This window comes from Carlito syrichta, unplaced genomic scaffold (assembly GCF_000164805.1).
Source record: "Carlito syrichta isolate Samal-C Ts95f unplaced genomic scaffold, Tarsius_syrichta-2.0.1 Scaffold308265, whole genome shotgun sequence".
Taxonomy (NCBI): Eukaryota; Metazoa; Chordata; class Mammalia; order Primates; family Tarsiidae; genus Carlito; species Carlito syrichta.
In genome coordinates this window covers 249,744-262,609 of record NW_007252361.1, presented here as the reverse complement: position 1 = coordinate 262,609, position 12,866 = coordinate 249,744, and the positions used below count along the sequence as shown (strand labels likewise).

Genomic DNA, 12,866 nt, shown 5'->3' with positions numbered 1-12,866 from the left:
TTTTTTTTTTTTTTTTTTTTGTCGTTGCTTTATTTTTTCAATTTGCTCCTGACCTGGGCACAAATTCAGTAGCCTTCTGTTTGCACTGTGCTCCAAAATTTCATATGGAGAATAAATATTTTATAGAATTCAATCCTCCAAAAGAAAGATAATTAAAAATTTTAAGAAAAGGAAAACAGTGGTTTTGCTTAGGTTTTTTTGGTTGACATTTTATTTTATGTGATTATCTATTTTGCACCTGCTAGGCACATGTTTAGCAGCGTTCTGGTTTGTAGTTTCACATAAAAAGCTTAATGCAGTATAAAAAAAAGTTTTAAAAACTGACATGGTGATTGGAAATGTGTAAATCTTGTTAATTTTCTATTTCTTCTCACCCACATTCACATAAACACAACTTCTTTTCTGTTTTCAAAATTCACATAACAAATTTTGCCAGCTCTTTTAAATTCAATAACTTTCTTATTAATAACGTTTAGCTAAAATATCTTCCTCTGATAAAATAAAATCAATGATGATTCAAAAAAGAAAAAAAAGACTAGCATATGTCAGTAGTAATACAAAATATTTTTTTAATGATCCCTGAATTTGTTCTATATTTATAGGCCCAACCTAATTACCAAGTATCACTAGAACGGAAATGCCTTTTCAAAAGTCTCAAAGTAATCTCTATATCACTAAAAGCAAAGTAACTGACTACTTATATAATGTCATACAATAAAATTCCAAACCAGCAGCAAAGTTTGGCAATCCATTTTGGTTGCTGTAATTAGACTTGACCTATAATTACTGAACAAAACAGCATATGTACAATAAATGCTCAAACAAATGTATCTGACTGTATTTGGTACATTTATCTATTCTCAATATCATTATCTTTAAATCTTTTATTTATAGCATAGGAAAAATCATAGGGAAAACCATATCTGAACCTGAAGAAAGTTCTTGTACTTAGAAGGTGGATTCTAGTATTAATTCACCACCATGATTTGTTACTTGATCACTAACATCTTCTTGAATAGCTGGAAGGGAAGGTTTTGTGGTCAGAGGTGTTTCGGTCTTAAACAGGGATTCCATCCTAATATGACTGTTGATATAGAGGGACTTCTGAAAGGACTCAAGGGTGAAGTAATAGATGAAAGGGTCAAAGCAACAGTTCAGAGTTGCAAGGCACAAGGTGATTGGATACATGATCTTTGCAAATCTTTCCAATAAGCAATTAGTAATGGCTTGGGAACGCACCAGGGCATACAGAAAGAGGACAGAGTTGTAGGGTACGAAGCATACCACAAAGACTGCCATATGCACTGTGATCATCTTCAGCACTTTTTTCTTATTGGTCCCAATTTGAGACAGAGTAGCAGGCTTGCGGAGGGTTCTCAACACCACAGAAGAACAAGAGACATTCAATATCAGAGGAATGATGAACCCAACAACTTCAATAAATATGGTGATCTTGGACAGATAAGTCTTCCAAACACGTTTGGAGAAGCCTTCAAAGCAGGTGGTGGCTGCATTGTTGACATTAGTGGTGGAGAACAAAGAAGCTGAAATACCACCACTGAGGACTAAGATCCAGACTCCGGCACATACAATGGCAGAATTCTTCCTAGTTCTAATGGTACGAGATCGGAAGGGATAGACAATGGCCAGGAAACGATCCACACTAATACAGGTAAGGAAGAGCATGCTCCCATAGATGTTGGTGAGAAATGCAGTCCCAGAGATCTTGCAGAGGGTGTCACCAAAAGGCCAGTGGCGGTTAAAGTTGTAAAATATTTTGAAAGGTAGAGTACAGACAAAGAGCAAATCAGAGAGGGCCAGATTGGTGATAAAAATAGCGGTCTCACTTCTCATTTTCATGCGGAAACAGAAGACAAACAGAGAGGCACTGTTGGTTATCAGACCCAGGATGAATGCAACACTGTAGACAGCACCATTCAGATTATACTTGAAGGAATCATCAACAATACAAGTATTATTGGCAGTAGCATTGCCCAACCTGGGTCTGAGGCTTGAATTTAAATCTTGGAATTGGAAGTCAATGAATCTTCTGTCACCCATGGATTTTTTTTTCAAGAGGCCTGCTGGTTGCAGGGGTTCACCACTCTGAGACTAGGGCACTGGTAGGTAATGTTTTCCTCCTATGAGACAAGATAAAACAAATCATCAAATCTGTCTTCCAACCATGATTTCTGTGGAGTAAAAGATATTCTGTCCACACAGATTGGCAGATAACATGAACATTCAACGTTGGTTTGGCTTTTTGAGCATTTATCATCCATTAAAAGGTACAACAAGAGAATGTTGCAGTGGTTGGAACACTCAATACAGAAAGGGCAATACTGTAGCATTGCAATTTACATGAGTAAAGTGTAGGCTACCCAAGCATCCCTCACCTTAAAAAAAAAACAAAAAAACCACCCAATAGTTAAAACAATGCTAATGCTTTGGAATTTATATGGCACTTTTCAATTTAAAAAATCCTTTCAAAATCCATGCTTTATTTTATTTCCTCAAGAACACCAAAAGTTAGGTAAGACAAGAATTATCACCATTTTACCGAAGCAGAAACTAAGGCTTATATAATTTAGAATTACAGAATATTGGAATTGGGAGAGGGTGTTAAATGGTATAGTCAGAACCAGAATTCAGGTTTTGTCAAAGGACTTTTAAGCTAATCTAAATTGTATTGTCCACTCTCCAATATTACTGAACTTCCTTGTCAAAGTATCAGTTTAATTGCACAAGACTACAAGTGAATATGGGACCTACAGTACATGCTTTAAGAAAATTCTGACTAAGCTCCTAAAGTAAATTGTTGATTCATCTTTTTCTTCTAAAACTTCCAAAAGAGAAGTTTAGAAAGAAGGGGTCCCTCAGTGAATAAAAGCTTCTGACTAAAAGTTTTTTTCACTGTATCACCTTGTATTTTCAGAAAGATAATTCAATAAAAATCTCAGCATTTTCCTCCTGCAGATTTTGCTTCCCCTTTCCAAGTTTTTCTCATGCTAGACCTTAAGCCTAGGGTGTCTTCCTTCTCCCTAGCCCACTGATCATTCTATCAGATACTTCCATGGCGTCAGCTCCCAATGGCCCTGGTCAATAAAGCCTTTTCCTGCCAAATAACAATGAGAAGCAAGAGCTGGATTTGACATGAACAGTCATTCCTACATCCTACTGTGCACTTCTTATCTGGCCTTTTATGTGCCCTCTTCTGCTACCATTTATTCATATGACAACCATTGACTTAATCATCTCTGTTGGATATTTGGGCAAACATTTTTCACAGAAATCTTAGCAACTTTCTCCTAGGTCAACAGCTGCCACTGGAAAAAGAATGTCTTTGGAATATGTTCTATAATACACTATGAACAAGTAACTGCTGAATGAATTATTTTGAATAAGGAAGATATGGAATAAAAGTGGTCTTTGTCTTCTGACAGAGACTGTAATGGGTTTTCACATTATTATATTTTAAAATGTGAAAGATGCTTCTGTGGAGAGATATTTCCTATGTCACTTTTTCTTTCCAATTCCCAGAATACAGATCAGAGGACTTCTGCATACAATAGGAAAGAGAGTGTGGAGTAGGAGGGACCTGACAGAAAAAGAGCCTGAAGTTACTTGTTTGGCTTGAGAAAGAAATCTGTTTCGCTTGAGAAAAACTATTCACTCAGGCAGTGCCTAGAGGAAGCGATGCCCTTAAATAATATGAAGTAGAAAGCAAAGGGTTTTCATTTTTAATAACTAAAGTTTTCAAGTTAAAATTGGAAACTTGCTGTTCTTGAATTCTGATTCAACAAATCTTTTTAGAGTGTGTCCTCTAAGCCTAAAACTCAGTTAAGATCATATTCCTTCTTGACTATTTCATCTCATAGGCCCAGCTCAACTTTTGCCAGAAGTAACCTTGATGTACAAAAGCAGAGTACAGTAGAAACCTTGACTAAATAAGATGCAGGAGGGAAAAAAAGGCCAGAAGAAAAAGAAATATAGAAGGTGGCAGGAGGAGAGGAAATGGGAAAGAAATTAGTAGAGAAGGAAAAACTGGAGAATTGAGAAAAAGAGGGGAAGAGAAGGTAAAGAAAAGGGAGACTTTGCTTGGAGGAGGTCAGTGCTGCCATCTAATTTGCATTCAGAGTTTAGGGAGAGATTTCCACTTCATTGTTCCTCCAATCCATCCTTTCTGTCTTGCTTCATCTTATTCCATCCAGGTTTCTCAGCTAGAACAATATGCAACAGCTATGTTTAAGGGCACAGAACCCAATCAGCAGAAAGAGGGAAAGCCTGGAAACTCAATGTTCCTCACACTCACTTTGAGTGTGTAGACCCAGGTTTTTGCAGCTTCTATGTTTCACCAATGGAGTGACAGAAGAAAGAAGTGAATGCCAAGCTTCTCAATAGCTTAAACCATTTTATTTACTATTTTTAACACCCCACTCACTATAATAGGTTGGAGGCCTTTTTTACCCTAAGACCACCATTCATATTCTTTTTGTCTTGTTAAAGAAAGTCAAGAGAGTCAAAGAAATGTTCCTCTAACATAGTCACACAATCTAAATAAATTATTGGGCTGCAAAACCCCTAACATTAGAGTCAGGCTTTATTCACTATGATATGCTTGCATCTGCCTTCTACAATAAGTATTGCCAGTGAGTTTACTTTATTCAGAAAATGCTTTCATAATGGATGTCTTTTCATTTCTGCCCAGAGTCTCTCCAGTCTACCCACAGGAGAGCCCCTTACACAGCATGATTCTAGCTGAGTATTATTTTGTGTTTCCCAGGATAGTGCATTTTAAATAGGTCTCTCTAGTTTTCCATTCACCTTTTTAATAATTTCAATCTTTAAAAGATTGTATTATGTTTAATTGACAAATCATAATTGTATTACATTTATGAAGTACAATGTGATGTGTTGATATATATATACCATATGGAGTGATTAAGTCAAGCTAATTAACATATCCATCGCCTCACTTCAGTTTTATATCCCCAGGAACATGAACACCATACCCACAACAGGTAGTCTACAAATGCCTGGCACTTCTGCTCTCTGCTCTGAGTAATCAAATCCTGTGGGAAAGAAAGGACCACAGATAAGAAAGCATTAGAGATTCAATCCTGAAGAGAGGGCAAGGGTAACTGCCACTATGCCCCTATTCATAGCTCTCCCTTACTAGAACACAAACCACGTTTGCTGTCTAGCAGTGAGGGTGTGGTGCTGGGATTTAACACAACATTGGAAGCAAGGAGTTCTATTTCTGACTCAGACACTGGCTTATTTTGTAACTTGGTTATACTCTTTCTCTTTCCTGTATAAACTTTACCTCTCAGCCTCACAGTTGAGGATAGGAAGATTCAACAGGACTTGTGAGTAGCTTTATGAGCTTGCCAGTATTGAGCACCACCTAACCACAGGGAAATATTGTAGAAATGTGTTTTCTTCTCTTTCCCTGACACAAATGGAAATTTGTCTCTCTGTCTTTCTTGGTACCCTGAAGTTCATATTAGTAACATATACTTCTTCTAATGCCATGCATACCTTGTACTTCAGAAAGCTCCTGCTTGAGTTCCAACCTTAACTAAACAATTTATTTAATCAGGACAATCCAGGAGGTGTTCCCAAAGTAATATTTTTCATAGAACTATGATTTAAAATAATTAAGAGAGACATTTAGCTCAAGCTGATTCTGAAGAAAAAGCAGTGATGTTCAAGAAACAGGGTCTCTTCTCTAGCTGACTTCCTTTCTTTTGATTAAAAGAAATAGATTTCTAAATACTATGTCTTCTTAAATGGTTAATATCTTGTGCATTGAATGGCAAAGAACCAATATCTGAGTTTCAGATTAGATGAAAAAGGAAAAACATAGATTTATGCAGTTAATTACATCTTCCACTGGAAGCAGCATTAAACTACTGTCTTATGAAGATCTATACAGCAAATTGTTCCAACAATTAATCAACTAGGAGTATAAGAATGTATTTTCATTGACAATGGGCAAAAAGCAGGTCAACTGAAGGTTGATCAAAAAGAAATCTGACCTTCAATGAATTTTTAACTTTGACCTACACATATGGAGCCAATTTGGACAATTTATAGCAATGTCCATACTTTTTTTATTTTGAATGATAATAATACAGGTATACCATGTTTGAGGTCTTTGGGCATCCTGGGGAAAGTAAAGTTGGCCTTTTGCATATATATACACTTTCTAGGGTTTCTGATATATCAGAAACCCTAGAAAGAAACGCTAGAAAGGTTAGTTTGTTTTTGCTCCCTAGAGATGACAGTCTAGAACTCAAGAAGACAAGGATTTGAAGGCAGAGTATACTCAAACTCTTTTTGTTCGGCTCCATTTTTAATGTTTCCAGGTCAGGTTAGAGTGTTTTTGATTCTCAGAGCATTTCCTCTTTCTACCCTGGTCTAAGCTAATTTTCAGAGGAAGCTGAAATCTGTTGTGTTCTTGCCTATACATACCTAGCATTGCAGTACACTTAAAAATACACAAATGTTGTAAAAAAAAATACAACTAAAAACTATCCTGCTGGACTAATAGGGAATACATTAGACTGTTGCTCCTCAAATTATTGTCTCCTAACAGATAAGATTCCTTAAAGAAACATAGGTCAACTCACAGGCACAGATCACAATCATACACATGGTTCCTATTGATATTCCTATGCATTCGTTGATGTTTAATAATGGTTAAGTAAATCTAGCTTTATGACATTCCATATGGAAGAAACCATAGATAAATGTTTCACTCCAGAATGGAACTGGGAAATTGATCTGTATCAGTCTTTTTATATTTGATGCAAGAAATAGTCTTATTAAAAATGCCTTGTCTACATTAAATCTAGTTTTCACTAAGATTATTAAAACTGTGGTGTCTCCCCATTTGACTTGAGGACAATGAGAAACTGACACAGGTCCCAATCTGATGCTATCCCATCCTTGGTGATTGACTTAATTTTTTTTTCACCAAAAAATACTTAAGTCTCTCACCTGATGACACAGTCCAATCTTTAAAAAATAATGTGAGGCCAGGCTCAGTGACTAGAATGAGAAAAAATATTTGCCAACTGTATATCTAACAAATGTCTAACATCTAGGATCTACAATGAACTCAAATGCATTGAAAGGAAAAAAACAAACAGTCCCATTAAAAAGTGGGCAAAAGACATGAATAGACACTTCTCAAAACATGATATACAGGTAGCCAAAAGACATATGAAAAAGTGCTCAGCCTCACTCATCATCAGAGAAATGCAAATCAAAACCACATTGAGATACCACCTAACCCCAGTAAGAATGGCCATCATTAATAAAACAAACAACAATAGATGTTGGCGAGGATGAGGAGAAAAAGGAACCCTTCTACACTGCTGGTGGGAATGCAAACTAGTGCAACCTCTTTGGAAGACAGTGTGGTGATTTCTGAAAGAACTAGAAATTGATCTTCCATATAACCCAGCAATCCCCCTATTCAAAATATACCTAGAGGAACTCAAATCATTCTACAAAAAAAAGATACCTGTACACGTATGTTTGTTGCAGCCCTATTCACAATAACAAAAACATGGAACCAACCATGCTGCCCATCGAAGCTGGACTGGATTTTAAAAATGTGGTGCATATACACAATGGAATATTATGCAACCATAAAGAAGGACAAACATATGGACTTCGCAGCAACCTGGATGGATTTAGAGTTTATCATACTCAGTGATCTATCACAGAAACAAAGAACAGAGTACCATATGTTCTCTTATATGCAGACCTTGAACAATTATAATACTATAAGAAAGGGATTGGCAATAGTGGGAAACTGCCAGGGGAGGGGGTTGGGATTGGCAGTTGAGGGAAACTGCCAGGTGAGAGAGGGTCACACCTCATCAACAAGGGACCCAAATAATGAACATTTGTATACCTAACCCTGAATTGTGACCCACATCTTTAAAATAGAAAATTTTTTTTAAAAAGAAATAATGTGGTCTGATGCTCAACATGATATGACCAAAGATTGCATTAGCCCTACTAAGGTAGAATTTTCCCTAGTAGTTAGATATGGAGTAAGACAATTGCAGATAAATTGTTCAACTTAATATTTTGAAATTGTCTGGAGTCACTATCTCATCTCCACAGAAGCCCCAGAACTTTTGAAAAAGTTTTCAGGTGTTCCTAAAAGAGTTTTTTTGCCAAAGACTCATTCATACCAGCTAGACATCTGGCTTTATTTCATATATTTGGACTGGAAAATAAGTTATCAATTTGGACACCAAGCTATGTGATATACTTGGACACTAATCCTGATAAAATGAATCAAAACATGTCTCCCATCTCTAAAGTTATATACTAGCGGCACAGAGAAGTTGAATCAAAAAATCAATATTCATCTACACCAAAATTTCTTGGATTACAATAAACAATTAAAATTCTTTCATCTATTCTGGGTTTTGGATCATATACTCTCTAATAATTTGGAAGTATTTGTTACAAAGAATTTGGAAAATGAAATTAAGAATTTGTGGAGAAAGTTATTGTCAGAAGAGTAGTACTTACCACATTAGTTCAAATCAAATTCTGGCACCAATTTTATCCAACACTTGAATAAACAATGAACTTTCTGGAGGCACTGTAGTTAAGGGTTTCTTCCAATGAGTACTGTGAATTAGAATTAATCACAATAGTGTGCCATAAAGAGAGTTTTTTGATAAATTGTGTACCAAGATCATAAGAAAGAAAAATTATTTTGATATGAATCAGAACAAATGAAAGTTAACATATTTTAAAATGATTTTTAAATGCATTGAATTTTATTATTATAGAATTGCAGGTTACTTTATTTTTCAAACCTGTCACTGCTGTCATATTTTATTAGTTGCATTAACTGAAGCACAAAATCCGTGAGTCTGTGTAACTTATAACCATTTAAAAATAACTAGTGACAAAAGGCATAAAAATACTTTCCCCTACTCCCATAAGGTAATGCACTACATGAAAGATAACTGAATAAAGTAGAAATTTTTTTTGGCCAGAAGTTGTATTGGTTATTTTTTCTTTTTCTTTCTTCCCTCACAACAACTGTTACTATTGGGTAGGGGCCTTGACAGAAGAAGAAGAAAGAAGACAAACTATAGATGGGAACTCCACTGTCTTGTCTCTAACCTGTACCCACCCAATTTCTTCCGCCTGAACTGAAGTGATATGAGCAAGATTTCAATTACTGGGTATTAGCACATTGAACAACAATCACTGAGCCTTTACAAGGATGTCCCAGACCTACCCGATATGGCATGTCTCTAATATCTTCAATTCACAACTCTTCACAAAATATTTGTATAGAACCAGAAATATTCTGCAATGGTATTCTTACATGTAGCATCTGCATTTGGACTCTAGTGACTCTACCTGTAAATAGAATCATCTGCTAGTACCAAACTTATACCTTGTCATTTTAAACTTTTTAAATCCTCAGTCAGTCTGCAGTGAGAGTCACTCAGTTTTATTCTTATATCTCACTTTCTTCTGAACAAAGGTGGCCTAAAATAAAGCAGATAGCAAATAGTATTCTAACTCTTCTGAAGTGATTTTTCTCTAATCTAAATAGATAAATAAAAATAAACAAATGAAATAATTACACAATCTAAAATACATTGAGATCACCTTAATATTAAGGAGCATTCATAGTTTCACACTCTTCCAGATACCTGTATTCCTGGAATAAAATGAGTATTATTTTATTGATTTATCATAAAGGAAGACAGCAACATTAACATCTCTTTCTTCCACAGTTGTTATAAGTTATAAAGAAAACGCATTCTTTTATTTGGAATCCAAGCAAACTAGATAGTCCAAATACCCAGAAATTTTCATATCTGATATTAATTCAATATAGGATCATCCATCCCCATCAAGAGCTGTGTGAAAGCTTTTTTGGCCTCAGTTTCTCTTCTCCTTCCACCTTTGACCTTGATTGAGAAGCCCTCAACTGGTGCCTTGGTAGTAGCCTCACTGGTTGTTCTTTCTCTCTTGTCACTTATTTTCACCTGCTTCTATTTATCACTGCAAAAAAAACTTTTTAAATCTTCAGTCTGCAATGCGGGCCATTCAGTTTTATTAGGCCAAATGAAAATGACTGCCATATTTATTTGAAATATTTATTACCATAAATAAATATTATGTAGTTCCAGAAACTAAGAATTACAGAGCAAGATTCCATTTATATCCTAAAGTCTTCCAAATCCCCCATTTTCCTCATCCTCTGTTCTTCTGTCCATTTCAGCATGCATAGCAACTCTAAATGTCTAAGTCTCAATCCTTAACCCTTCCTACTTGTTTTCTGGTCACCTCACCCCTCAAAATATAAGGTTATCACCATACTTCAGAACGTAATCATATAGAATCAGCAGACTGCCATTTTCATTGTTTTAGTAACCACTTATTTATCTACTAAAAGTGAAGCTGGGTTTCCAGTGGTGGGTGATCTTCTGTCAAGCTCCCAAATTTCATTAACAATTTCACAAACACATTATAGGGTTTTTTTCTTCCCTCTTAAAAAGGTTAAGAGCAGACCATATAAGACGACTACACATACAGAAAAAACATAACTACACAATTAGGCCCTGACCCAACCACAGCAAGAGCAAAAATTCTTACTGCATTTTCCCTCAAAGGCAATTGAATACATCAAACTTTAACTAAGCTTGGCCTGAGTGTTGCTGTGGGGCATCTTCCCAATCTTCTCTTTAATTTACAGAGAATACACATTCTGAAAGACTGGCCTGATTGTTCCAATAAGGGTTTCATTTGCATCTCTGATTGGCAGGAGATGCTTTCGACTGTAGATACCATCAAGTTTATCAGTTGAACTCATCCTTCTGAGTAAGTGCAACTTTTCTTCTGTGACAAAGAAATGTTTTATAATCTGTGTTGAAGGGGTATGTTGTTTGGAATTTTGTTCCGAAATATGAACATGTTGCAAAGTCATTGGATAATTTATATCTTAAGTTATTGTTGTCTTCATGTGAGTAAAAAAAAATAGCATAATTTGGTAAGGTAGTAATGTGAATAACCCCACCAAGCTCTGAAACGTTCTAACTTTTGGATTTGTCTGGTCTTTTTCCACACTGAAATAATGGTAAATTACACTGCTATATTTCCTATAACAGAGTACCTAAAACACAGTACTCATCAATTCAACAAGATCTTTTTACTAAAAAAGAAAATCCTAAAAGCATTCAGGATATACAAGAAGAGAATTATAATGATGGCACATTATTACATTTGTATGGAAAACAACAATTAATTTCACATATAATAGTAAATTTAATTTATACAAGAATTAGTTTTTATTCAAACATGATTTTTCCTTCATGGGCACATTCATGAATTATTCAGTACAGCAAATGTCACATTCTCCATAAATCAATTAAGCATCAAAGGCATGTCGTGTATAGTCTTACTAAAAGAAACCTCATCATAATAGAAGCCACATTAGATCACAATCAATTGTAAACCAAAGAAACATAAAGCTTGCCAAAAGAGTCTCTAAATTGTTCTACCCTGTGATTTTAAATTAGCTCTTTAGAACAACTTTGTTTACATGAAACAACAGCCTGAAAATCCTGTATCTCTTACACGGAAACAATGTAATTGCCAAAACAACAGAAATTCTTGTTTTTTACCATTCAACACGACGATCCTTGTTCAGTACTTCAGAGTTGAAGTTAACTTCTTTTCCCAAACACTCAAAGCATCAGTGTTTCCACTGGTTTGTTACGCCATCCCCCCACCCCCAAACGCCCAAATCAAATCTCTCTGAAAGAAACACTTACCCTAAGAAAGAGTGTGCTAGATGAGAGAATGTGCTCATGCCTGTAGACAATTATTTAATAAACATGTAAACGGGCAACTCGCACTTTGGAAGTGCATATTTTTACCCATTTTTTTCTTTTTTCTTTTTTTTTTTTTTTAACAGGGAAAGGTTAGCCCAACCCAAAGTAGCAGACTCCGAGTTGCCGCAGCTTCTCACTGCAAACCGCTCATTCTGAAAATGTGAGCTTATTTACATTTATCTCTTTCCCTTTGTTAACGACCGGCTCTCTTGAATGCTGTAGCCCGCATGCCTTTAACAAACAGGACACACAAAAAAGTGGCCCGAAGTCCAGTCTGAAGCCGTGGGCCCGGAGAACTCTTGGGGGTCTCGATAGGAAAAGCTTTTCATTGGATAAAGAGGCATTATTAGGAGTCTAGATCTCGCCCTATCCCCTGTGCTCCATCGTTCCCTTAATCACCAATCACAGGACTGAGGAGTTTTCCTTTAAAGAGCATTGCCCAGGAAAAGCAGTTTTACAGTCAAGAATTAGTGATTTAAGTGCCACTTGACAATATAAAAAGTGTCTTTCCTGACCAATTAATTCACAGAGAAAGCCTGTGTGCCTGTCTTTGCTGCAGGACACTACTATCTTACAATTTTAATGAGAAGGAGGAGACAAAACTCTAAACTGAGGGGAGTGTTTCAATTAAGGGTGTCCCATGTTTGCTTCTACTTGTTTAAAATAATTACAACAACAATATTAATAATAATAAGGGGGACAGGAAAAAGGCAAAAACGTACCATAAATACATTCCTATCATACTGTGCAAAAATAAACCCCTTACCAACCACAAAAAATAAAAATAAAAATAAATACCATACTCACTTTATTAAGCCAGTGAAGTGCCCTTAGATGGAGATGGCCTGGGGTCCCAGGGCTCTGATACCCACCTTCATGGCCTAGAGAGTGCTCTGTGGCAAAAGAAGGATCTACACTTTTCTTAAATAGTTGTCTGGCAAGAAATCTAATTACCATGAAATTTTCAGA

General features: G+C 35.9%; 1 protein-coding gene across 2 annotated transcripts; it reads right to left on the bottom strand.

Annotated features, from left to right (window-relative positions):
* Position 1: 1 nt before the first annotated feature.
* LPAR4 (lysophosphatidic acid receptor 4) lies at positions 2–12,168 on the bottom strand. 2 transcript variants are annotated; one of them, XM_021716195.1, is made up of 4 exons: positions 11,838–12,151; positions 9,667–9,718; positions 8,563–8,664; positions 8–2,141 (listed from the first exon to the last, which is right to left on the bottom strand). In XM_021716195.1, the coding sequence occupies exon 4, from the start codon at positions 2,059–2,061 to the stop codon at positions 949–951; it is 1,113 nt and encodes a 370-aa protein (XP_021571870.1). In that variant the 5' UTR covers positions 2,062–2,141; positions 8,563–8,664; positions 9,667–9,718; positions 11,838–12,151; the 3' UTR covers positions 8–948. The 2 variants fall into 2 exon arrangements, with proteins under 2 accessions (XP_008063572.1, XP_021571870.1); XM_008065381.1 differs by lacking the exons at positions 8,563–8,664; positions 9,667–9,718 and having other exon boundaries at positions 2–2,141; positions 11,838–12,168.
* Between the last annotated feature and the right edge of the window lie 698 nt (positions 12,169–12,866).